This window comes from Dendrobates tinctorius, unplaced genomic scaffold, assembly GCF_039654945.1.
Source record: "Dendrobates tinctorius isolate UK_male_01 unplaced genomic scaffold, ASM3965494v1 ptg000211l, whole genome shotgun sequence".
In the NCBI taxonomy this organism is placed as follows: Eukaryota; Metazoa; Chordata; class Amphibia; order Anura; family Dendrobatidae; genus Dendrobates; species Dendrobates tinctorius.
In genome coordinates this window covers 18,426,385-18,453,059 of record NW_027361878.1, presented here as the reverse complement: position 1 = coordinate 18,453,059, position 26,675 = coordinate 18,426,385, and the positions used below count along the sequence as shown (strand labels likewise).

Sequence of the window (26,675 nt, the reverse complement as noted above, 5' to 3'; positions counted from 1 at the left end):
ACATTGCTTATATCTAGTCACTGTTGCAGCTGAGTGTCTGACTCTCGCTGATCTCTTAGGCCAGTTTCACATTTCCGCTTTATAGCGCAGCGACGGCCTGCGCACGGCCGCCGCTAAGCCCCGCCCCTTCCGGTCATCGCCGCCTACTAGCGCACATGGACGCTTGCGATCTGCGCACCCTATCTTTAGCATAGGGTGCGCAGATCGTGCGCTGGCCGTGCGCTAGCAGGATTTTGCCGTGCGCTGCGCACTTTTGAAGGTGCGTGCCGAAATGCAACATGCTGCGTTCGGCGCACACGGGCGCATCTTCAAAAGTGAACAGCGCACGGCAAAATCCTACTAGCGCACGGCCAGCGCAACACCTGCGCACCCTATGCTAAAGATAGAGTGCGCAGATCGCAAGCGTCCATGTGCGCTAGTAGGCAGCAATGACCGGATGGGGTGGGCAGGGAGCCGGCAGGGGGCGGGGCTTAGCGGCGGCCGTGCGCAGGCCGTCGCAGCGCTATAAAGCGCAAATGTGAAACCGGTCTTATCCGTCTCGGACAACCCCTCTAAGGGTATGAGCACTTGCAACACTGTATTTCTGCTGCTGGAAGGTCTGACTGAAAAGACGGCGGCGGTATTGATTTAAACTGCGGTTAAGCCCAACAGTTCACTGCTTGATTTGAAAAGTGTAAAATCTAGTGATGAGAGAATGTTTGGATAAGGTATTATCCGAGCATGCTCGAGTGCTAATCGAGTGTCTTCAGCCAAAATGTTGGAGTCCCCGCGGCTGTTCAACAAACACAGGCAATCCCTGCTTGTGTTGCAGCTGTCGAACAGCAGCGAGACATGCAGCCGTGGGGACTCCAACATATTTTGTGAGCAAGCCGAAGACACTCAGGAGCCAAGCATGCTTGGATAACACCTGATCTCAGCACGTTCTTTTATCACTAGTAAAATTCATTGCAACAGCTCCAGAATGAATTGACCTACTGTGGACATCAGATCAGCAGAGTGGGTTAATTTACATGTTTGCACGTGTAGGAGAATTCTTACACAGTTACTGGAACATGCACAGAATTTTCCCAACCGTAAAAGCAACTTCTTATGCACCCCCCCCCCCCCCCCCCCGTCTATAGCAAAATGCATCATGAAAGAAACACTAAACACAGAAAATACACGGACAGTATGTGCCATTGCAAGGGAAATGCATTAAATGGTTGAGTTGAATCCTTTAGAATCGGAGACACCAAAATTCATAGGCCCCAACTAGGTATAGGCAAAAGGATTTATTGATGTGATAACACTGGAACGTTTTACTAAAACCTTTCCATTTTAGGCTCAGTATCGCTTACACGGACCTACCTTGTATTTCTCATAGACAATCGGAGCAGTGAATGCAATCAGGACTCCTAGAGGAACGTGAAGGCACACAATGAGTCTCTGAGGTCTATAACTAGGTACATAAGCGTCAAGAACAGATTCTTACCAAGAATGAGAAGTGTGATCCCGTTAAACACGGCTCCAACGTAGGTCATCAGCCACATAAGAAGGGCAAACTGGCCGGAGAAAATTTGCAAAAGCATTTCAAGTATTTCCATACCGAAGCTACTAAATAACTGAAATATATTTTGGCATGCAAAATAAGAGATTACTAGCTGCATCATCCCTCTATCACACAGGAGTGGCGTGGCACTCAGACCAATCTTTCACATAATGAACAATACAATTTATGGCATTTTTCACCTTGAGTGAATCTATAAGGTCCTCCACAAGGAAAAGCCTCACGATGTACTTCAGGGCGCTGTTGACGTGAGCAAGAGATGCATTCGCTTTTTTCTGAAGGCTTTCAGAAGATAATGTGATATCCTTGTCCAGCAGAGACCTGTGAAATTAAGCAATATACCGTATTTGCCATTAATTATTTATATTTTACTGTATGAGAGGGTGGAAATGTAATTAACCCCCAAATTAAGAAAAAAATTACACAACATGGTTTGCTTGGAGAATAACTAAATTCTTCTTGGCATAAATTATAGCTCTTAAATGCAGCTACAGGTAATAAGTAATGATCTATTGCGTGTGCTGTATCTGGCTTTATCCTACCATCACCATTCGTTCATTTGCCTGATGCATATATGGAAAGGGCATTTAAAGGCTGAACATGAGCCATGCTTTCCCCGGTGACATCGGCTCATGGCATAAGGTTTCATCAGCAGGCTGTGTAGCAAAATATTGATCGCTGGGGCAATTTTCCTTTTAAGGAGGCGTTTTCTAGTTGAGGCTATCCCTTTAAGCGTTGGGGAATACTTGGAAAGTGCCTGTAAAAACAAGCAACATACCAACTTACATTTTATTAAAGTTGTGCAGTTCTCCAGAGAATCACAACTTTATTTACAGCTTGGTGCTTGCAAGGACTTCTCTACTGCGTTTGTAAGAACTTCACCAAAAGCGGAATGGTGCAGTGCACGGCTGGCGCCTTATCCTGGACAGCTTGTGCGGCTGCGCCACTTTAATGCTGCAGAGGCAAAGCGGCCTCATATAGCAGCGTTGCAAAATGCGCAGTTCAGACAGTAGTGCAATGATTTTTGTTATTACGAACTGTCAAATAAGAGCACCCCCTATTCAGCAAACAGGAAGCCAGCAGACTGTAGAGCGGTGCTCCTGCTGAAGATGGTGGGGCAACCTCTTTAAATTAAGCAATGGTTAGTGGAGAAGGTCACCGATACGGATACAGAATGAACGTATGTTGAATATGCTCGGCCCCCAGAGGGGTACTAGGGGTCTTATATCGATAGTTTACAGGGTACGTTTTTGGATAGACACCCATTGATGGCTAGATCCAAACGGACAAGAAATTTGGGAGACATATCGGATGAGCAGTGGGAGTCGGTTTTACAATATGTCCCTAGAATATCTATAAGCGAATCTGGGAGGGTGTCACAGTTATACACTATACATAGGGTATACAGGACACCTGTGTGATGAAAAAGGCTGGACTAAGGGCAGACTCTCGATATCTGAGATGTACGATGGATGAAGCGGATATTCTTCATATGCTATGGTCTTGTTCAAGACTACAGGCATTTTGGATTGGGGTCCTAAATTTAGTGTAAAGAGTGATGGAAGTAAATATTACTCGAGATCCATTGACGTGTATTTTAGGACATGTAGAGGAGGTGGTGTCGGATGAATGGGGTAGGCTAGCAATAGCCAGACTGCTTTATGTTGCAAGGAAGACTCACACATTGCACTGGTTGGATGAAAATCCTCCTACTAGGAAGGAATTTGTAGATAAAGTTAATTTTGTAATCCTTATGGAGCGAAGCGTATACGTGAAAAGAGGCAAGATGAACCACTACGAGAATATCTGGGGGGGCTGGTTGGACTTTCCCGGATTGGCTACCGCAGAACTCGTGAAAAATAGGTTATTAGGGTTATAAAAAAAGTGTACAACATTGTAATGCATGGATAAGGATTGTACATGTGTGACGGGGGGTGTTTCTTGTTATGGAAAGGGGGAGGGATGTGTTTGGTGTATTTGCATTTATTAAAAAATGGGAAAAGTATTATAATTTGTACTCTAATGTATACTTATGTAATACTATCCTGTATGCTTTCTTCAATAAAAAGTATTTGATTAAATTTTTTTTTTTTTTAGCAATGGTTGTTTATAAAATGGCTGAAAATTCAACAAATCCCTGTGTTTCCATACACCTGGCTGTACTGACAAAGTAGGGGCCACCTGGACTTATCTTAACCAATCATGTATTTTAAAGTACATGTAAACCACACAAAGGGAATAGTGGAGTACGAGCTCAATAGAAAGACTACAAGCCCCTACACCACGCTCTCTGTTGAGCCCCAACACTATGGAGTGAACTCTGAAGCAAGGGTATGAGAGTAAAGGGTGTTTTACACATAGCGATATCGCTATAACGTCACCGATTTTATGACGTTATAGCGATATTGCTATGTGTGATACTTACCTCCGACCGGCTCCCTCGCTGTCCATCACTGATTGCGCGAGAATGTCCGGCTCCATTTCTCGTCGTCAGCTTCCTGCTGTGACGACGAGCGACGCTGGACGCGGGCGGGCGGACGTCAGGATCGCTGTGTGTGAAAGGTGAGTATCATGCGCTGCGTCGCTGCTGCATCGCTGTGAGATCTTTCTGTGTGAAAGCTCACTAGCGATCATTTAGCGATGCACCAGCGATCCTGAGCGAGTCGGATCGCTGGTGCATCCCTAAATGTAAAAGGGCCTTAAATGGCAGCCAGATCTCTCTGACATCAGCTTATCAATCCCTGCAAACAAAAGGATGGGGTATGTGAAGATCCAATTTCTCCCCACCCCACCTTCCCAGACACACGCCATTAAGGTCTAGACATCAGATGGTTGACCGGCCAAATCAGATTTTGGAGTGCTTCAGTCAACACCAAACAGAATTGTAAAGCCAGTTCTAAAGGTACTGTCACACTTAGCGATGTACCAGCGATCCCGACCAGCGATGTGACGTGGTCAGGATCGCTGGTACATCGCTAAGTGGTCGCTAGTGAGCTGCCACACAGGCAGATCTCACCAGCGACATCGCTGGAGACGGGGATCGCTACTTACCTGTCAGACGAGGCGATCCTGACGTCCTCCCGCCCGCGTCCACGCGTCGCTCGTCGTCACAGCAGGAAGCCGACGACGAGAAACAGTCAAGGACGTTCTCGCGCGATCAGCGATAACCAGCGGGGGAGCGGGTTGTTGGTAAGTATCAGACACAGCGATATCGCTAGCAATATCGCTATAAGGTCACAAGTTATAGCGATATTGCTAGCGATATCGCTTAGTGTGACATGCCCTTAAGCTTTAATACAGACTTTAAATCAGGATGACTGCAAAATAATTATGTTACTACACTGATGTAACCTACAGAAAGGATTGTGTATCTTTAAAAAGAAGCAGAATCTAAACTTTAAAAGGGAACTATGTCAGATGATTCAAACCTAAAGTGGCACAACTGAAGCCATGTATATTACTCCAATGATCCAGCTCTTCCCAGCACCGCTGCAGGCGACTGCCAGGAGTCTACCCATGCGGGAGAGACATGTCATTCACCAGCACCGGGAAGAGTTGACTGGGGGTGGTGGGACTATTCTAGACCAGTTGTGGTCCTTGACTGGATCTCCGAAGTATACATTTTTCGAAATGCTGGAGCGTTTTAAAGAATAATATACCTGTTTGGAATGGTACATTTCGTTTTCCTAGTTCTCATACATAAGGGTTAATCATAAAGGGTTGTCCATTTCAACATCTGATTGGTAGGGGTCCCAGATACCAGAAGTATCCACTAGAAGTCATCATGGTCATGGACAACTCCTTTAATTTAACAGCCTAAAGTAACATATGGTACTTTTTATAAAAAGCATCAACACACAGTAACACCTCTAGGTCCCAAACACATACAGTAATTAAAGAAAATAAATATATATGTATATAGTGAAAAGTCCTGGTGCTCTGTAAAAAGAATGGAGACCACTCAAACTAAGAAAACCAATTAAAAAAACCGTAAAACAGTGGATAGCCATGAAAGCCCAGACACGGAATATTCAATTAATAAATTAAATACCTTTATTTGCAATACTGGCAAACAGTAGTACTGTATAAAAAGCATGTAAATCAGGATACAAATCCAGCTCACCAGATACGGCATTCCAACATCGGAGCACGAGACCGCTGTGTCAAAGCGCACAATCCAAGGCAATGAGAAAAAACTTTGTCCAGCTCCACTATGTAGTGAAAAATATTCTTTATTCACTCAATAGAAATGAGGTTTAAAAGCCATCGATCGCATGCCTTGTAACTCATGCTGGCTTTTAAACCTCATTTCTATTGAGTGAATAAAGAATATTTTTCACTACATCGTGGAGCTGGACAAAGTTTTTTCTCATTGCCATAAAAAGCATGTGCACGTATCAGGAAAGAATGTAATGAGAAGATATAATTAAGTATATAAGCCTGATATAATAAATGGCAGATACAAAAACAAGTAATATGGATAAAATCAAGCAAACAATTAACAACCACTAAAATGGCCCACAAAGGCACACCAAAAGAAAAAAAGGGGGTACGGTGTAAATTAAAAATCTATTAAAAAAAAATCAAAATGTATGTATGTATGTATGTATGTATGTATGTATGTATGTATATATATATATATATATATATATATATATATATATATATATATATACATATACACACACACACACACACACACAAGCCAGGAATAGTTAACAATGTCCTAGAAAAAAATATTTATATATAATTGTACACTCAAAATTAGTGAAGGGGAAACACCCCTGGTGGCGACAAATAAAATGCATAAATGTCATACCAAGTTATAATAGTCAATACAGTGCACAAAGTGCATAAGTGCTAAAAAGTGCAAGAGTGTCAAAAATGCAGAACAGAAATTGCATAAATGCTAAAGAGACAATTTAGGAGGGGAAGGGGAGGTATATACCCCCCCAACGAAGGAATCTTTTTCCGAAACGCACATCGAGGTGTGTGTTATCAGGACCTGGCGGACCTTAGAAATATATACCTCTCCTTCCCCTCCTAAATTGTCTCTTTAGCAGTTATGCACTTTGCATACTGTACTGAGCATTATAACTTGTTTTGACACTTATGCACTCTATTTGTCCTCACCAGGGGAGTTTCCCCTTCACTAACTTTGAGTGTATATATATATATATATATATATATATATATATATATATTATCTAGGACATTGTTATCTATTATTTGGCTGTTATATACAATTCATTTTGATTTTTAATTTACACTGTACCCCTATTTTCTTTTGGGGTACCTTTGTGGAAAATTTTAGGGGTTTTTGATGGTCTCCTTGATTTTCCCCATATTACTTGTTTTTGTATCTGCCATTGATTATATCAGGCTTATATACATAATTATATCTTCTCATATTACATTCTTTCCTGATATCTGCACATGCTTTTAATACAGCACTACTGTTTGCCACTATCACCAAATAAAGGTATTTAATATATTAACCCCTTCATGACCCAGCCTATTTTGACCTTAATGACCGGGCCATTTTTTGCAATTCTGACCAATGTCCCTTTATGAGGTAATAACTCAGGAACGCTTCAACGCATCCTAGCGATTCCGAGATTGTTTTTTCGTGACATATTGGGCTTCATGATAGTGGTATATTTAGGTCAATAATTTTTGCGTTTATTTGTGAAAAAAATGGAAATTTGGCGAAAATTTTGAAAATTTTGCAATTTTCAAATTTTGAATTTTTATTCTGTTAAACCAGAGAGTTATGTGACACAAAATAGTTAATAAATAACATTTCCCACATGTCTACTTTACATCAGCACAATTTTGGAAACAACATTTTTTTTCGTTAGGAAGTTATAAGGGTTAAAAGTTGACCAGCGATTTCTCATTTTTACAACAAAATTTACAAAACCATTTTTTTGAGGGACCACCTCACATTTGAAATCACTTTGAGGGGTCTATATGGCAGAAAATACCCAAAAGTGTCACCATTCTAAAAACTGCACCCCTCAAGCTACTCAAAACTACATTCAAGAAGATTATTAACCCTTCAGGTGCTTCACAGGAACTAAAGCAACATGGAATGAAAAAATGGACATTTTAATTTTTCCAACCAAAATTTTATTTTAGCATCAGTTTTTTCATTTTTACATGGGTAACAGGATAAAATGTATCCTAAAATTTGTTGGGCAATTTCTCCTGAGTACACTGATACCTCATATGTGGTCATAAACCACTGTTTGGGCGCACGGCAGGGCTCAGAAGGCAAGGAGCGCCATTTTACTTTTTGAATGTAAAATATGCTTGAATGTTTAGCGGTTGCCATGTCTTGTTTTAAGAGTACCTGTGTGCCTAAACATTGGAGCTCCCCCACAAGTGACCCCATTTTGGAAACTAGACCCTCCAAAGAACTTATCTAGATGCATAGTATGCACTTTGAACCCCCAGGTGCTGCACAAATTGATCTGTAAAAAAAAAAAAGTACTTTTTTTTTTTTCCACAAAAATTTTATTTGGCCTCAGTTTTTTCATTTTCACATGGGCAACAGGATAAAATGGATCCTAAAATTTGTTGGGCAATTTCTCCTGAGTACATCAATATCTCATATGTGGTCATAAACCACTGTTTGGGCTCACCGCAAGGCCCGGAAGGGAAGGAGCGCCATGTGACTTTTTGATTGGAAAATTAGCTCCAATCGTTAGCGGACACCATGTCGCATTTGGAGAGCCCCTGTGTGCCTAAACATTGGAGCTCCCCCACAAGTGACCCCATTTTGGAAACTAGACCCCCGAAGGAACTTATCTAGATGTGTGGTGAGCACTTTGAACCCCCAAGTGCTTCACAGAAGTTTATAACGCTGAGCAGTGAAAATAAAAAAATAATTTTTTTTCCTCAAAAATGATTTTTTAGCCCGCTATTTTTTATTTTCCCAAGGGTAACAGGATAAATTGGACCCCAAAAGTTGTTGTCCAGTTTGTCCTGAGTACACTGGTACCCCATATGTGGGGGAAAACCACTGTTTGAGCGCACGGCATGACTCAGAAGGGAAGGAGCGTCATTTGACTTTTTGAATGGAAAATTAGCTCCAATCGTTAGCGGACACCATGTTGTGTTTGCAGAGCCCCTGTGTGCGTAAACTTTGGAGCTCCCCCACAAATGACCCCATTTTGGAAACTAGACCCCCTAAGGAACTTATCTAGATGCATAGTGAGCACTTTGAACCCCCAGGTGCTACACAGAAGTTTATAACGCAGAGCCGTTAAAATAAAAATATTTTTTTTCCCTCAAAAAATAAATTTTTAGCCTGCTATTTTTTATTTTCACAAAGGTAACAGGATAAATTGGACCCCAAAAGTTGTTGTCCAGCTTGTCCTGAGTACGCTGGTACCACATATGTGGGGGGGACCACTGTTTGGGCACACGTTGGGGCTCAGAAGGGAAGTAGTGACGTTTTGAAATGCCGACTTGATGGAATGGTCTGTGGGCGTCATGTTATGTTTGCAGAGCCCCTAATGTACCTAAACAGTGGAAACCCCCCACAAATGACCCCATTTTGGAAACTAGATCACCCAAGAAACTAATATAGATGTGTGGTGAGCACGTTGAACCCCCAAGTGCTTCACAGAAGTTTATAATGCAGAGCCGTGAAAATAAAAAAATATTTTTTTTTCCTCAAAAAATTATTTTTAGTCCACTATTTTTTATTTTCACAAGGGTAACAGGATAAATTGGACCCCAAAAGTTGTTGTCCAGTGTGTCCTGAGTACGCTGGTACCCCATAAGTGGGGGGGGACCACTGTTTGGGCACACGTTGGGGCTCGGAAGGGAAGTAGTGACGCTTTGAAATGAAGACTTGATGGAATGGTCTGTGGGCGTCATGCTACATTTGCAGAGCCCCTGATGTACCTAAACAGTGGAAACCCCCCACAAGTGACCCCATTTTGGAAACTATATCACCTAAGGAACTAATCTAGATGTGAGGTCAGCACGTTGAACCCCCAAGTGCTTCACAGAAGTTTATAACGCAGAGCTGTGAAAATAAAAAAATATTTTCTTTTCCTCAAAAAGTGATTTTTAGCCCACTATTTTTTATTTTCACAAGGGTAACAGGATAAATTGGACCCCAAAAGTTGTTGTCCAGTTTGTCCTGAGTACGCTGGTACCCCATATATGGGGGGGGACCACTGTTCGGGGACACGTTGGGGCTCGGAATGGAAGTAGTGACGTTTTGAAATGCCGACTTGATGAAATGGTCTGTGGGCGTCATGTTACGTTTGCAGAGCCCCTGATGTACCTAAACAGTGGAAACCCCCACAAGTGACCCCATTTTGGAAACTAGACCCCCCAAGGAACTTATCTAGATCTGTGGTGAGCACGTTGAACCCCCAAGTGCTTCACAGAAGTTTATAACGCAGAACCGTGAAAATAAAAAATCTTTTTTTTCCACAAAAATAATTATTTTAGCCCCCATTTTTTTATTTTCCCAAGGGTAACAGGAGAAATTAGACCCCTAAAGTTGTTGTGCAAATTTTCCTGAGTACCCTGATACCCCATAAGTGGGGGTACACCACTGTTTGGGCACACGTCGGGGCTCGAAATGGAGGGAGCACCGTTTGACTTTTTGAACGCAAAATTGGCTGGAATAAATGGTGGCTCCATGTCGCGTTTGGAGAGCCCCTGATGTGCCTAAACAGTGGAAACCCCTCAATTCTATCTCCAACCCTAACGCCAACACACCCCTAACCCTAATCCCTAATCCCTAATCCCAACCCTAACCCCTAGTCCAACCCTAACCCCTAGTCCAACCCTAACCCCTAGTCCAACCCTAACCCCTAGTCCAACCCTAACCCCTAGTCCAACCCTAACCCCTAGTCCAACCCTAACCCCTAGTCCAACCCTAACCCCTAGTCCAACCCTAACCCCTAGTCCAACCCTAACCCCTAGTCCAACCCTAACCCCTAGTCCAACCCTAACCCCTAGTCCAACCCTAACCCCTAGTCCAACCCTAACCCCTAGTCCAACCCTAACCCCTAGTCCAACCCTAACCCCTAGTCCAACCCTAACCCTTAGTCCAACCCTAACCCTTAGTCCAACCCTAACCCTTAGTCCAACCCTAACCCTTAGTCCAACCCTAACCCTTAGTCCAACCCTAACCCTTAGTCCAACCCTAACCCTTAGTCCAACCCTAACCCTTAGTCCAACCCTAACCCTTAGTCCAACCCTAACCCTTAGTCCAACCCTAACCCTTAGTCCAACCCTAACCCTTAGTCCAACCCTAGCCCTAACCCTAGCCCTAATGGAAAAAAAAAAAAAAAAAAAAAAAAAATTTATTATTATTTGTCCCTACCTATGGGGGTGATAAGGGGGGCGGTGATTTACTTTTTATTTATTTTGATCACTATGAAAGTTTATCATAGTGATCAAAATAAATGAATGAATCTGCAGCGTTGCAGATTCGATTCGGCGCACTGCGCATGCGCCCGCCATCTTGCAAGATGGCGGCGCCCATGACGCTGGACGGCAGGACACCGGGACGGATAGCGGGAGATCGGAGGCACAAAGGAGGGTGAGGGGGTGATCGGAGGGTGAGAGGGGATGATCGGAGGGCTGGGGGGGCGGAGGGAAGGCGGGGGGCAGATCATGACGGCGGCTGCCGATCGGTGCCGTCAGCCGATCGGTGCCGTCAGTCGGTGTGGGGGGGGGGGTCGGGTCTCGGTGTCCAGCCATGTCCGATGCTATTTCAGCATCGGCCATGGCTGGATTGTAATATTTCACCAATTTTCATTGGTGAAATATTACAATCGCTCTGATTGGCAGTTTCACTTTTAACAGCCAATCAGAGCGATCGTAGGCACGTGGGGGCTAAGCTACACCCCCAGGTGTTAACTCTGAAGGGTCCTTTGTGTGCGGGTCGGGTGACCTTTCAGTGACCCCGGTCACCCGACCCGCAGGGGGGCTATTTATAGCATGACGCCTACGTAGGCGTCATAGGTCGTTTGGGCACTGCTTTTCATGACGCCTACGTAGGCGTCATAGGTCGTGAAGGGGTTAAGTGAATACTCCTTGTCTGGGCTTTCATGGCTATTCACTGTTTTAGGGTTTTTTAATTGGTTTTATTATAAAAAGCATTTAGTATTGGATTCATAGGGTCTCTTAAAAAATGTAACAAATCGTGACAAAAGAGCGAAAAGGATAAAAAAAAAAAAAAAAAAAAAAAACTTACTTGAAAGGATGTCCTTCATCAGACTTCTGGACAGCTTGCAGAACAGACTTATAGATGTGGAAGCTAATAGTGACGGTCAGCAGGGCTAGGATCAGATAGGAAATAACACTAATGATGCTGAAGGCTGCAAGCGACAAGAGCAGAACCATCGTCCCTCCAAAGACCATTCCAGATTTCTTCACATCCCTCCAGAAAAGCAGGTCATGAACTAAGAATAAAGAAATTGAGAACATTATCTCAAAGGAAACACTGTGCACATCATGAAATTCAGCAGCGTTAGGTCTGGCCATAATAGAACTGCTTTGTGAACATTAATAAATCAAAATTAAGATTTTTAGAAAAAATAATAAGGGTTTATGTAGCCTAAGGCTTCTTTCAGATGGCTGCAGTGCAGGCACAGATTAGCAGAAAACAGTCTTACACTGCAAAATAAGTGTGGACGAGTTGTTAAAAACGCTCATTTCACAATTTTCTCGCCAAGTAAACAATCTGCAAATCACCTGTTCATTTGGGTGAAAAGATCTTTTGTGCAATGCCAAAAAACAAAAAAAAAAAAAAACACCATCCCTCTCGGCAGTGCGTCATCCTGTGTAAACAGGACTTGCGCTGCTGAGAACTGTGGCAGCTTATGTGCAGTGAGAGATCTAGTACAGATCAATCAGGGAACATCTGTCTTCCTGTGTAAACAGGCAGTTACATGATCGCCAATTGGAAAAAGTTGACCGCTCAGCGGTGATATAGTGCAGCCAGTCGGTCAATATAAGCAGACCCTTATGCTGTGTGCACAGGCCAGCATTAACCGAGATGTGTAATTCCAAGGCAGAAATGTGTACACTTCGCTTAAGTCAGTATTGTATCACACAGTCTAAACTACGCTTCCGTGATGAGTATTTGGTGCGGTTTTTTGTTGTGTATTCTCATGCACAAAAAAAAAAAAAAAAAAAAAAAAATGCAGCATATCACAATTTCATAAAAATATAAATAAAAAAAAAAAAATAGAACATTTGGCAATTTTTATTTATTTTTTTGAAACAGTGTGGAAATTGACCTGTGGTGTGTCAAATTCATCTTTCAGTAAATATGCAAGTTTCGATTAATTTTTTTTTGTGCATCATATGCGGAAAATTTGCAGATAAAAAAAACTAAAATGTATTTTTAGTCCGTGATGTTGCAGAGTTTGTAGAGAACGTTTTATTATAGCTGGGTTACTGAGCAAAAAGGAAGTTTCCGAAACAAAGCAGTTTTATTTAAAACTGGACACCAAAAAAAGGGACATAAAAAAAAACAAACAAAAAAAAACAAAAAACAAAATGGTCAAATACGGTAACTTAGAAAATGCATTAGTGCTGCCAAAAATCTGTATAATCAGAAAGGCACCAAATACTCTTTATGGGAACATAGGGTTAAGCTGAATTTATACTGCATGATTATCAAGAACAGGCGCTCTTTCCTGACAATCGTGCAGTGTAAACAGGTTGCCTATCACCCGATGAATAAGCAAAATGCTTGCTCATCAAATTAAATAATCTTTGGGAGGAGTTAATAAAAAAAAAACAAAAAATAATAGTTCCTGGCAGCAGCTGAAGACAATGTCTGGCAAGTATAATACTAGGGGGCAGGGAACTTCGATTAGTAGCACCACTCCAGCGTTGGAATAAAAAACCCAAGCAACCGCTGGAGTGGCGCTTTAAAGTGGACTCCGTTACGAGTTCACGGTATTGTTTGATCATTCTCATTAGCTTGTCTGGAACGTCTGATGGAGCGTGCAGTTTCTAGAAGCAGTGGTGAAACAGATGCTTCCTATACCTTTTGGCAAAAAATTACTATTTGGGTGAAGAAAAAAAAAAAAAAAATATGATAAATGCACACACTCTTTTTGCTTTGACAGTGTTACAAAGGTTTGCCAGTATGGAGGAATTTAGTATATTAGGTTTTCAGATCATGAAATAATAATGAAATATGGAATGTGCGAATAGGGAGGGAAGTTTAGCACCACTGCCACGTTGGTCAAAAGAGATGAGCACAGTAATGAAGAGTTAGAGGTGGTTAATGTATACATAAATCAATAATATATATGAATATATGGACATTACAATGCATCTAATTGAAAAGTGGCAGATTCCACACTTTTTAGAGGCCTATAATGGCCATTTGTCTTCCTGCCTGCAGGCTTTCTGTAAACCTTTCACCCCTCCCATCAAACCCGTCTACATCAATATTTCAATCTGGTCCTGAAGAAGACCCAACAGAGGATTTGTAATAGAGATGTGCGTGCTTATTATTGATTTAGCGACTCTAATGGAAGCACCCAGGCATTGCCAAGGAAATCATCACTACACAATATGAGGACTGCACTGAAAAGACACTCCGCTGGGCGGTAAAGAGAAGACACGAATGAGAGGGGAGGAGGGATACAGCAGACAGGAGCGGGAGCAAAAGTGGTGGAAGCACGGATTTGGCTCAGTGTGTGGAGCAATGCACCAGCCTCATAAGAACATTCACTGGCACTATGGTTAAAGACGACAAAAAAAAAATCCCACAAAAGACATTTGGCAACAGACATAGAATTCTCCTACTAAACATTAAAGAATTTTTCCTACCTTCATAAATGGGTATTGTCAGACAGTGTCTGTAAATACAAGCAATTATTTAATTTACTGCTTATTAAAATTTTCATCCGGTTTTAAGATAAACCCTGTACAGCTTGTTACCTTAGAGACCGACCACCGCAGCTAGGCAGCAGAACATGTGCACTATTTTGACTGCTGGAGGGCACAGCTTCAAAGCAAAGTATACAAGCTAGAGAGCAGCGATGGTCGGTCTCTTAGGCAATGAGTTTGTATACATAAGAAAACTGTTCATATTTGAATTTTAATAAGCAGTACGTTACAAAAGTGTTCTTTTTTTCTTTAACACACACCATCTGACAATATCCATTTACGAAGATGGGAATAACACTTAGGCCGGGGTCACACTTGCGAGTGCAATGCGAGTCTCTCGCCTCAATACCCGACACTACCGCCTGCACTCAGGACCGGAGTGTGCGGCTGCATGTCTTTCGATGTAGCTGAACGCTCCGGTCCGAGTCGCGGCGGCAGTGCCGGGTATTGAGGCGCGAGTTTCTCGCATTGCACTCGCAAGTGTGACCACAGCCTTACAGTGATCATTCAGATGCCTGTTTTTCACGGATAGAACTTGGACTTAAGAGTTAGCGGCTGATCACAACTGTGCATTTTTGCAGATTAAGTAACCTGAACCAAAACATAGAAACATCACTAATTTTGATCCAAGTCACCGATCAAACGTGACAATGCAAGTCTATAGATAAGTGAAAAAAAATATATCGGAGGACAATATGCTTTAATATTGTAGTTCATAGCACTTTGGTGCTGTCCAAGCCTGTATCACACAGGACACAGTACAATAACTAAATACAAGGTTAACGTGCTTGCCATTTTTCCACCATTTTTTTTTTTTATTAAGTGGGATATTGTAAGTCTTTACTCCAATGTGCCTCAACTTAGAAAATGCAATTCCTGCCACTACCCACCTCCCCAAGCTCCAGGGCCGTCCTGCTGTAACGCTGAACACTGGCTTGTTCTGCTTCCTCATTCCCCATGTGGGCAACTATATAAGGGGTTGGGGGTTTTAACATCCGTCTTCAGGAGTGCACCTGTTTCCCGGTAAAGCGGTGCACGGCTGATTGTGTGACTATTCGGACTGGTCAAGCGTTGCACTGCTCTCTGATGCTTGTAAGTAGAGTCCGTTTTAAGTTTGCAGCACCAAGGGAAGCACAGGGGTGCTAATACTGGTCGTATCCAGTGATCTGGCCAGCATGAGAGCAGAGCTTGCAAGCTCTTTAGAAAAGAGGTTGTAAGTGCTGCACTCAGACTAGGAAAATAGCCACTGCTGGCAGATAACAGAAATCTTGCAATTTTTAACAGTGTTTTAATATTACATTTTAATATTAGAGTCATACTTTTTTTCCCTTTTACTTGATGCTTTTAGGGTGAGCAGTGATCACCTCCTATAGTTGATGGAGGATACTGCGATTAAATATAATCAATCTGGAGAGTGACCATTTATATTTGTCAGACGATCATTAGCTGGTTTTAAGTGTGAGAATAATTATTCATGTGGGTATTACTAGCCCAAATACATCTATATTTTTAATTGTTTTATTATTCAGACAAAAAGGTGGTATTGTCTGTCAATTTGCGGCTGTTATACCCCTACGCAGCGCCACTGGTTGTTATATACCTTTGTAATCCTGTCTGGTATGACAATGAGACTGCTGAAAATCTGTGAGTACAGAATAGGAAGTCGGAGTCTAGTATTAGGTCTAGTGGCCAGTGTAAAGATCGCAAGATATATAGATATATATATATATTTTAAAATGGAAAAAATAAAATGAAAATACATTAATAAAAAGTGCTATTCACTACTGCAAAACCATTTTAACATAAAAATCGGATTTAAACAATAGGTCATTTTCTGCTGACAGTCCCTTTACATTTTCTGTGACCCTCTATAAAGAAACCTTTAGGTCATTAAAAAGGTATTACTTTCTAACAATCTGGAAAAATTTCTGGAGCCTCAATGGTAAATGCTTCAACTGCATGGAGTTTAAAACCATAGACAAAGCAATTACTTTTAGCGCGCAATAAACCATTTAAGTCACTATATATTCGTACAGATGTGGAAGCATGGTCTAACAGAGCAGTCTGCTATGGAAATACATTCCAAAAGGCAAAATAACTTAAAGAGGTTGTCCGGCCCAAATCAATAAGTCTGCAGACCCGTTGTGTGCCTGTAGCCTTATGAATCCCCCCCCCCCCCAGTGAAGGCACTGTGCGCTATGGGGATCCGCCGAATTCTGTGCCGGAATCGGAGGGTAAGTATGAGTTATAAAGTGGGCAGTTGCCAGTGGGCATGGCCTCACTTCCATACACTTGACGGCTGAGTCACTACACGGCCTCGCTCTTTACAACCCGGGAGTATGTATATCACATACATACCCTTTGGTCCCCGCTCAGAAACCGGCAGATCACAGCAGAGCACAGTGCGTGCGCTGGGGAAATTCAGGAGTCTGCAAATGTATCGATTTGCACCGGACAACCCCTTTCATAGTAAATGGACTTGCATTTATTGCAAGCATTGTGTAAATATGAAGGTCTTGATTACAGGAGTTATCTGGGACTTTGCTTATTTTTCTCTATGGGGCTAAGAATTTACAGGCAGGTAGTTAACTACCTGCCTGTTCTGCCCATTGGTAGTCACAGACCGCTCTTGACGGATATTCTGCTGCATCATTTGACCTTACGTCAACAGAGCGGCTCTTCTTCCTTCGGCCTGTTTTGTCAATGGCGCAAGATGCTAATTGACAGCCAACTCCCTGCACTTAGAGCAGTATGACATTGGCAGTGGCGCCTCGTGCACAGAGCACAGCAGAAGAGAAGCAGCTGCTTTGGCTACAGAAGTCAAGGAATTGCCGGCAGGAGCGATCCGGGCAGAACAACAGGTAGGTAGTTAGCAACAACCTGCCTGAAAATTCTTAGCCCACATGGAAAAACAAGCAACGTCCCAGATAATCCCTTTACACTATGTGGTTCTAGGTAATGTAACAAATCATTCATCAAGAGATTAAAACATTTCACTACTTTAGAAAAACAAACTTGCAGTATTGATTCCAGGAACTGAACTACCATCACAACCAAGCCAATCAAGGTACAAGAAACAACACCCATGTAGACCAAATCTATAGTTAAATATAACAAAATTTAGAACACGAGCAGCTCATCAGCATGTAATATGCTAAAAAGGATAGGCTATTCTCAAGCTGTTTTGCCAAGAACTAGGAATACATGTTTACTGGCTACTTAATCCATTGTCCAGTAAATATCCAGAACTCTAGAAATCTATTCTTCACATTAGGGTACTGTACAAGCTGAAGCACAACACAAGTTGAAATGGAGCACCGAACTTATAGAAAATCAGCATACCACTTACAATTTTTGTCAAGTCCATTCTCTCAAGTTTTTTTTTTAATTAAAAAAAAAAAATATATACGGTATATATATATATTTTTTTTTTTTTATTTTACACATCCTTCCAAAGACATACTGCTAGGGAATTTAGATTGTGAGCCCCATCGGGGACAGTGATGATAATGTGTGCAAACTGTAAAGTGCTGCGGAATATGTTAGCGCTATATAAATAATAATAATAATAATAATCTTTATTTTTATATAGCGCTAACATATTCCGCAGCACTTTACAGTTTTTGCACACATTTTCATCACTGTCCCCGATGGGGCTCACAATCTAAATTCCCTATCAGTATGTCTTTAGAATGTGGGAGGAAACCGGAGTGCCCGGAGGAAACCCACGCAAACACGGGGAGAACATACAAACTCCTTGCAGATGTTGTCCTTGGTGGGATTCGAACCCAGGACTCCAGCGCTGCAAGGCTGCAACGCTAACCACTGAGCCACCGTGCTGCCCTATAAAATATAAATAAATAAATATAAAGATTATTATTATTATCCTTCTTTCAGATCAGTGAGGTCCAGGTCCTGACACATCCATTCACCACTTTAAAAAATTGGTCTGAATAGCGCAGGTCAGTCGGCAGAAGAGCTGAACTGCTGCATAAGCTCTTTTATTGGACTTATACATTGCTATGGAGAAGTTACACCACAGAAACTCAGTGATGCTCTGCCGGCTGAGAAGTGCGCACCGGAGATGCGATCGCTGTGGTCCTCACGACATCAAACCCTAATAACCTAAGGAAGCATTAAAAAACAAACAAAAAAAAGAAACTTTAGCAAGAATTTCAAGAGTCATTAGTTATTTTAAAGTGATTTGCTATAAAGGCCCAGCAGATTTGGAAATACAATAGGAGATCTAAAGGCCCCATCACACATAGCGATCTCGCTAGCGAGATCGCTGCTGAGTCACAATCGCTGCGTGTGACAGCGATCAGCGACCGGCCCCCTTGCCGGTATCGCTGATTGCTGCATGAAAGGCCTGGTCTTTTTTTTGGTCGCTGATCTCCTGCTGGCCAGCACGCATCGCTGCGTGTGACAGGTGGGAGACCAGCGATCTGCTGGTATCTAATGTACACATCGGGTATCCAAGGGATGTGCGTCCCTTGGATACCCAATGTGTACGTTAGTTACCAGCTCCCTGCATCAGCGCGCTGGTTACTAACGTGCACAGCGACGCCGCGCTGCTGCTGTGCTGATCGCTGGTGAAGCTGCCTGTTTGACAGCTCACCAGCGATCACATAGCGATTCACCAGCGATCCTGACACATTGATATCGTTGTCAGGATCGCTGGTGAGTCACTATGTGTGACTCCAGCCTAAATCTATTCATTCAAGGCTAGCGGACACCGGACTAAAGGCCCCGTCACACATAGCGACTTACCAGCGATCCCAACATCGACGTGTCAGGATCGCTGGTGAATCGCTATGTGATCGCTGGTGATCGCCGTGTTCAGCGCTGATTCATGTCAAAAATAAGATTAAAATAAAAAATATTGTTATTCTCACCTTCCGACGTCCCGCGCAGCATTCCCGCCTCTCTCCACGCTCCGGTCCCAGTAATCCTTTGCGAGAATTACCGCGATGACGTCCGTTCTCGCTGGATCGCGAAGTCTCGCGGTCATTCTTGCAAAGGATTACTGGGACCGGAGCGTGGAGAGAGGCGGGAATGCTGCGCGGGACGTCAGAAGGTAAGAATAGTAATATTTTTTATTATTTTATCGCTGATCGTTGTCTCCCGCCTGTCACACACAGCGATGCGTGCTGGCCAGCGGGAGATCAGCGACGAAAGAAATGTCCAGAGGTTTCCCAAAGCGACCAGCGATACTGGCAGGGGGGCCGCTCGCTGATCGCTGTCACACACAGCAATCTCGCTGGTGAGATCGCTGTTGTGTCACAAAAGTTGTGACTCGGCAGCGATCTCGCTAGCGAGATCGCTATGTGTGACGGGGCCTTAACTAGTTTAACCTAGTGGTCACTTTTTAACCTCAATATCAAATGGTTCTGAAAGATAAGATTGTCCTTTACTTGAAGAGACACTAAACACAGCACTATCGAGGAATGCAGGGCTTTTAGTATGGTCAAATGATTGAGTAAACAAAGCTACTAATCAACTTATCTGGAAGGTCCATCTGTATCTAAATACTATATATGCACAGGCACCAGAGGCCAAAAAATAGATTGTGCTCCCCACCCCATTCTTCTTCACAGGAATCCCTTGGGTTTTATTTGCATAGACAGTCCACAGTGAGGAACACTAAGTCCCAAAAATACAGCAAAAAAAAATCCCAGCTGTTCTTCCCTAAAGCTATGGTCACATGTTGCATTTTTGCTGCGCCCTACCCACCCCCGATGACAAAACCTGCTCTTGGCAGTAAAGCAGCTGTTTGCAAAAGGAAGGTTGTGCTACGTATTTGCTGCGATTTTGTTGTCTCTTGTGCATGCTGATAAAGTTTAGCGCCCCCCAATAAATCATGATGCAACTTCCTTAAAGTTTTTGTACCAAAACTGGATACCTGCGTTTTTTACACTAAGGCCAGAGACAGACTGCCGCATAACTCGTGCGAGGATCACATTGTAAACCTCGTACTGGCTGTCGGCTTCTCCTGAGTTGAGCATGACCGCTGCATAGAAATACATCACGCCGTCTTGCTCAGATCAGGAGAGGTGCCAGGCCAGTCCGTGCAGTGTGATGCGATTATCGGACGAGTTATACGGCAGTCTGTCTCTGCCTTTACTGCAATAACTGGGTGAAAAAAACGATGCAAAAAAAAAAAAAAAGTTGAAAGAAGTGACATGCTACAGTTTACAAAAACAGGCGTTTTCCTAATCAGTCAGGAAAAAACCCCAATGTGTGTGCATGAGATTTCTGGTTAGAGAGGAAAAAAAAGTGAAGAATAGTGTCTTATCCAGGATATATTGGGTTAATACAATCAAATTGCACTCACCAAACGGAGCTACAATTATAGCATATAAGATCATCCTCTGCAGCAGATCCACCGGTCACGGATGACAGAGCTATAGAGATTAATGGGATCGCGTGGATTTGATCTGTGCTGCCGAATAACTGAAAGTCCGGAATTGATCATATTCAAAACGTGATTTATTCAACGCGTTTCGAAGAACTATGACGTCTTCATCAGGAAATGCCACACACATGTATGTAGCATTTCCTGATGAAGAAGTCATAGTACTTTGAAACGCGTTGAATAAATCACGTTTTGTATATGATCAATTCCGGACTTTCAGTTATTCGGCAGCACAGATCAAATCCACGCTTTCCCATTAATTTCTGCATGAGATTTCTGAAATCGCATTGGTTTTGCTGGTACTGTAAATCACAGCTGATAATGTGCATTAAAAAAAATGCAGCAAACACGCAATGTGTGAACATAGCCTAAATCTTCTCTGTTAAAAAAAAAAGTAGCCATTAGCAGAAAATGACCTATTGCTTAACTTGTTCAAGACTGGCCCCGTTTTACCCAGTTTCTGACTGATCATATTTTGGGATTTAACAAACATGGGCTTTTACCTTCTGACCATCGTGGCTATGTGTAATGTTGAACAATGACAAAATGTTTGTAAGACAAAAAACTAATTTAATCAATAGGTCATTTTCTGATGACGACTTCAATTTAATACCTTAAAATCTGTCAGACTACTGGGTATTGTTGGTTTTATATTGCTTTAAGTAAACTACATAATACTATTCAGTGACAATGACTATAGGGGCAGCGATCCTAGAATCTACATGTATAACAATCACTATAGATAACACTAACTGAACTGTGAATTTTGAGCATTTCAGTATTCTGTCAACAAAATAAACCAGATATTTAGGGTAGAAAAAAAAAAAAAAAAAAAAAGGGTTGACCAGCACTTTTAGATTGATGGCCTACCAATGGGTTAGGACTTCTATACGAGATTGGAGGGGTAACGAACCCAGCCCACCCACCAATTAGCGGATCCTGATGCTGGACAGATGTGATCAGTTGCGGAGCTGCACAGCTCCAACTGTATAGTGGCTGCGGCCAGGTATTGCACATCTGCCCCTAATCGAGAGAATAGGTTTGGATTTACAATACCTTGTTGCGGCCACTGTAGAGTTGATGGAATTGCGCCGTTCTGTTCCACAACTGCTGACATACGGTCGCTGATAACACTGGGAACGGATGATTGGTGGGGGTGCCCCAACCGATCTTATGTTGATGACCTATCCTACACGAATATGCCATCAATATAAAAAGTACTGGACAACCCCTTTAAGGAATTTTGTGTTTTATATGCCATTTTCTTTTACAGAAAGCCTGAGAGAATGAGAAATATGTATGTAATATATATTCATATATACATACAATTAAATGCACAGTAGATAAGGAGAAGTACACTGGAAGGATACATACATGCCAATTCAAACTTACATAAAAAGTACAAGAAGCAGGTAAAGGTAAAAATTGAATAGCCGTGCATGGCAGCAATGTGTACAGAGAGGGCAGATTGCTTTGCCAAGAGTAAGTTGCACATGCGGTGAGTCAAAGGTGTGCCGCTGGGCATCTATGAGGCATATCTGCAATGGGTATTAAGACATCTAGCGCATGCCAGTGGTTCATGGCTCATGCCAATTGTGCATGCCAACAACAGATGACTGGGCATGGACGGTGTAAGTCAAAAATGTGAGGATCATGCCAACGGTGCATTGGATAACAATTCTTCTTTACCTTTGATAGTTGTAATACCAATGGTAGATTCAAGGTGTTCTTTATCTGGTCTTTTCTGAAAGCTGGAAAAATGAGGAGACAGGATTTCGGGAGATGACTCATGACTTTCCAAGTTCCAGTCTTGCTCCCCAGCAGCCAATGCTTTAAGTGCTTCAATTGTCAAACTTTCCTGCACTTTGTCTTCTATGGGCTCAGACTGGTGTGTTGTTGTTCCTGTATGAGGGTCATTAATACAGGTTTCTGCCAGGTCAACAAAACCTTCACTATGTGGGGAGTCGGGGGTCTTTGAAATAGTGCAACTGAGCTTCTCAGAAACACTGCTGGTTAAAGACAATGTTTTGGAATTGGTGATCACAGTCTCAGATTTTGTAAAGTCTTCTCTTCTAAGTCCGCTCCCATGTTGTGCCTCACCAAGTTCAACCCAGCCATCCTCGGCATGTTCCCTTTGATCTGTCACTGAAGCCTTTACTCTCCATCCAGCATCTATAACTGTGTCGTCAGACTCTCCAGAGCTGTCCAGATCTTCCTCTACATCTGGCCACCGAAGATCAGTTTTTGAACCGTAAGACCCATCTTCATTTTTTACAGTATCGAGATCTTCGCACGTGTCCACCTTGTGTTCCACACAGCTATCGTTTTTTGACGGTTTGCAAATTTTTTCTATGCCCTCGTGCAAAAATATAATCCGATGGTCGGATGACTTAATGGGCGCTTCAACGGTAGCCAAATATCCAAACTCAAAGTCCTCTGGCCTATGTGTTATGACATTCTGCATACAAGACTTCTTAAAAAATTGTTCCTTGTTATCAGAAAAACCTGGGTTTCTGTACCCAGCTAAGAATGGTTCGGCCTCAGGAGACTGGTCATAGAAGGGCCTTTGGGAAGAAACTTGTGAAAGTCCATGGCTAATAGCTTTGTCTTCACAGTCCTTGAACTCAAAGCCTGAGCTGTTGGCAATCATTTCAAAAGGAGACCCGGGAGATTCAGGACTCGGGTGTTTCGGATGAGGTTCTGGAGAGAAGGGTGTCAGAGAAAATTCTGTAAAGTGTCCAACTAACATATGTCCTGTTCATGACAAGGCAATGATTTTTTACAATGAACTCATTGACAGAGCAATTAAAGAATGTGGTCAGAAGGGTACAAGAGAGCAGGAGCTACGGTGCTACATTTAATTGCCCCCAGTGGTTCTCATTGTTGCTCATAAACAGTTTCATTATCTGAGTGGATCATACAGAACTTCTTTGGATCACTTAATTCCAACATCGCTATGTAACAAACTCAGATGGAGAAAGCCAGAGCTGGCACAACTCATGACATTAGGATACATTATCAATAGGTTAACCTGTAAGCTGACCACATACGTTAAGATATTTAGGGCCTGATTCATTGAGGTTTTTAAAATCAGAAAAATTGCATAAAACACTTTGGGGAGTGGGAATGTTCTATATTATTATGCAATGTGGAGTTGCACAAAACTTTTGGTGGTTTTACACCAGTTCGAAGTAGCTCCAAAAACAGATGGAGCTGGAGCAGGATGGTGTGCGGCTACATTTCCCCCCCCCCCCCATCAAATTCAGCAAAAGCGTTGGCGTTTCTTACTCTAGCGATGCTACTCCAGTTCCTAACTGGAGTATCAATTCTGGCAAAGGGTATACAACGATTTAATTAAGTGGTGTGAGCTTCCTATCGAGGGCTTCATTGAAATGGGTATGGACACCAGTCTTAAAGGATTCGCCCCTATGTGTCTGAGCCTACCGATTTTAATCAAGTCTCTCCCTTTGCGGCAGATGTCAAGAAAATTAGGACTGGGCATGCTGAATTTTAATCTGCCTTATCAAGGGACAGCAAATGACAAATTCAGCTGTGCCACATTTGGATTTAAACATTTTTATACAAAATGTGCAGGCACCCTTCAGAGTAAGAGCCTCAGCTACCACGTTGCATCGACATGAGGTTTTTTTTTTAAATTTTTTTTTTTTTTAAGAGGATTGATTCCTTAGAATGGGCTAGTTTAGTATGCCAATCTGACCAAAGTAAGACATCTGTCTTCTTTTTGCTGACCATCGCTCCAAAAGGACCATAGATTATAACGTGTGAGTATGCACAAAGAAGGCAGAAACAGGCTCGTGAATGAAGCCAGTAGTATGGAAACAAAATTTATCACAGAAAAACAAATAACAGATCCACTTTCTCACTGGATTGAAGTGCTGCCTCAGTTTTTGTTAATAAAGGATTTATCCTTTGTTCGCACTCACAAGGCTGTGCTGCTGTTTTCCTTACAAATGATCGCAAGAAGATCAGCTCTGTATAACCCACTCAGATCCAGCTAAATAGAAAAAAAAAAATGCTAATGCAAATCACACTGCGTCAAGGTGCAAAAGGTTGACAAACTTTTCGACATCTACATATAAAGGTTACACATCGTTTAAAACTTAAATTTATTTTTTATAGAGTATCATAAAATACATCTCAAAAATTCTAAAGTTATTGTTAACCTAAAGTTGTCCTAAATCTTAAAAGGAATACAATGTAGGAAAAACAAAAATTGGACTACTACCTTGTATAAATCCCAGAGTGTCTATCAGCCATATCCTCCTTCTCCTCTCGCTTCCTCAAACTCAATGTAGACAAATCTGAACTCATAATCTTTCCTCCATCTCACAGATCTTCCTTACCCGACCTAGTTATAACAATTAATGACATGACACTTTCCCCAGTACCGGAAGTCCGCTGCCTCGGAGTAACCTTTGACTCTGCCCTGTCCTTCAAACCGCACATCTAAGTTCTTTCTACCTCCTGTCGCCTCCAGCTCAAAAATATTTCCAGAATCCGTCCTTTCCTCAACCCTCACTCTGCTAAAATGCTTGTGCATGCCCTCATCATCTCCCGCCTCGACTACTGCAACATCCTTTTCTGTTGTCTCCCTGCTAACACCCTCGCACCTCTCCAGTCCATCCTTAACTCTGCCACCCAACTAATCTCTCTCCTCGCTAATCCTCCGCTTCTCCCCTCTGCAAATCTCTTCACTGGCTCCCATTCCCTCAGCGTATCCAGTTCAAATTACTAAAGGGCCTGTCACACTAAGAGATATCGCTAGCAATATCGCTATATCTTGTGACGTTATAGCGATATTGCTAGCGATATCTGTGTGTGTGATACTTACCTACGACCGGCTCCCCCGCTGGTTATCGCTGATCGCGCGAGAACGTCCTGGACTGTTTCTCGTCGTCAGCTTCCTGCGGCGCTTCCTGCTGTGAGGACGAGCGACGTGTGGAGCCGGGCGGGAGGACGCAGGATCGCCTGGTGTGACAGGTAAGTAGCGACCCCCGTCCCCAGCGATGTCGCTAGTGAGATCTGCCTGTGTGGCAGCTCACTAGCGACCACTTAGCGATGTACCAGCGATCCTGACCGCGTCATATCGCTGGTCGGGATTGCTGGTACATCGCTAAGTGTGACAGTACCTTAATACTGACCTACAAGGCCATCCATAACTTGTCTCCCCCATATGTCTCTGAACTAATCTCCCAATACCTTCCCTCACGTAATCTCCGGTCCTCCTAAGACCTCCTTCTCTCCTCCACACTTATTCGCTCCTCACCCAATCGCCTCCAAGACTTCTCCCGAATAGCCCCTATTCTTTGGAATTCTTTGCCCCAACAAGTCCGACTATCAACCACACTAGGATCCTTCAGACGGAACCTGAAAACCCATCTCTTCAAGAAAGCCTACAGCCTGCAATGACCCTGCTGCCTCCTCACCACTACCGGACATATCATCTCAACCAACACCGGAACTGCTGCAACCCACCAACCTACTGTCTCCTTCCCCACCATCCTGTAGCATGTAAGCCCGAAAGGGCAGGGTCCTCTCCCCTCTGTATCAGTCTGTCATTGCTAATTTGTTTACTGTAAGTGATATCTGTAATTTGTATGTAACCCCTTCTCATGTACAGCACCATGGAATCAATGGTGCTATAGAAATAATAAAATAAACAGGGCTTCTCTAGTTTTTTTCTACTGGGGCCAAAACATGCTGATAACTGGGCTTTATCAGATGCGACCAGCAACATGATCTCTACACTCTGTGCTCTCACCCCAGCAACTCATCACAAACTAGTCGGAGGAACAGTTT

At 42.7% G+C, this 26,675-nt stretch overlaps 1 protein-coding gene across 6 annotated transcripts in view; it reads right to left on the bottom strand.

Moving 5' to 3' along the window:
- The window catches only part of RTN3 (reticulon 3), a 54,841-nt gene that overhangs the window by 4,167 nt on the left and 23,999 nt on the right, over window positions 1–26,675 (bottom strand). For 3 of the 6 annotated variants that reach the window (XM_073554540.1, XM_073554542.1, XM_073554541.1), the window contains exons 3-7: window positions 22,545–23,555; window positions 11,781–11,988; window positions 1,729–1,867; window positions 1,472–1,541; window positions 1,348–1,394 (exon numbers count right to left, since the gene is read on the bottom strand). In XM_073554540.1, coding sequence (XP_073410641.1) covers window positions 1,348–1,394; window positions 1,472–1,541; window positions 1,729–1,867; window positions 11,781–11,988; window positions 22,545–23,555 — 1,475 coding nt within the window. The remainder of the gene's footprint in view (window positions 1–1,347; window positions 1,395–1,471; window positions 1,542–1,728; window positions 1,868–11,780; window positions 11,989–22,544; window positions 23,556–26,675) is intronic. The other 3 variants (XM_073554543.1, XM_073554545.1, XM_073554544.1) reach the window with 1 other exon arrangement.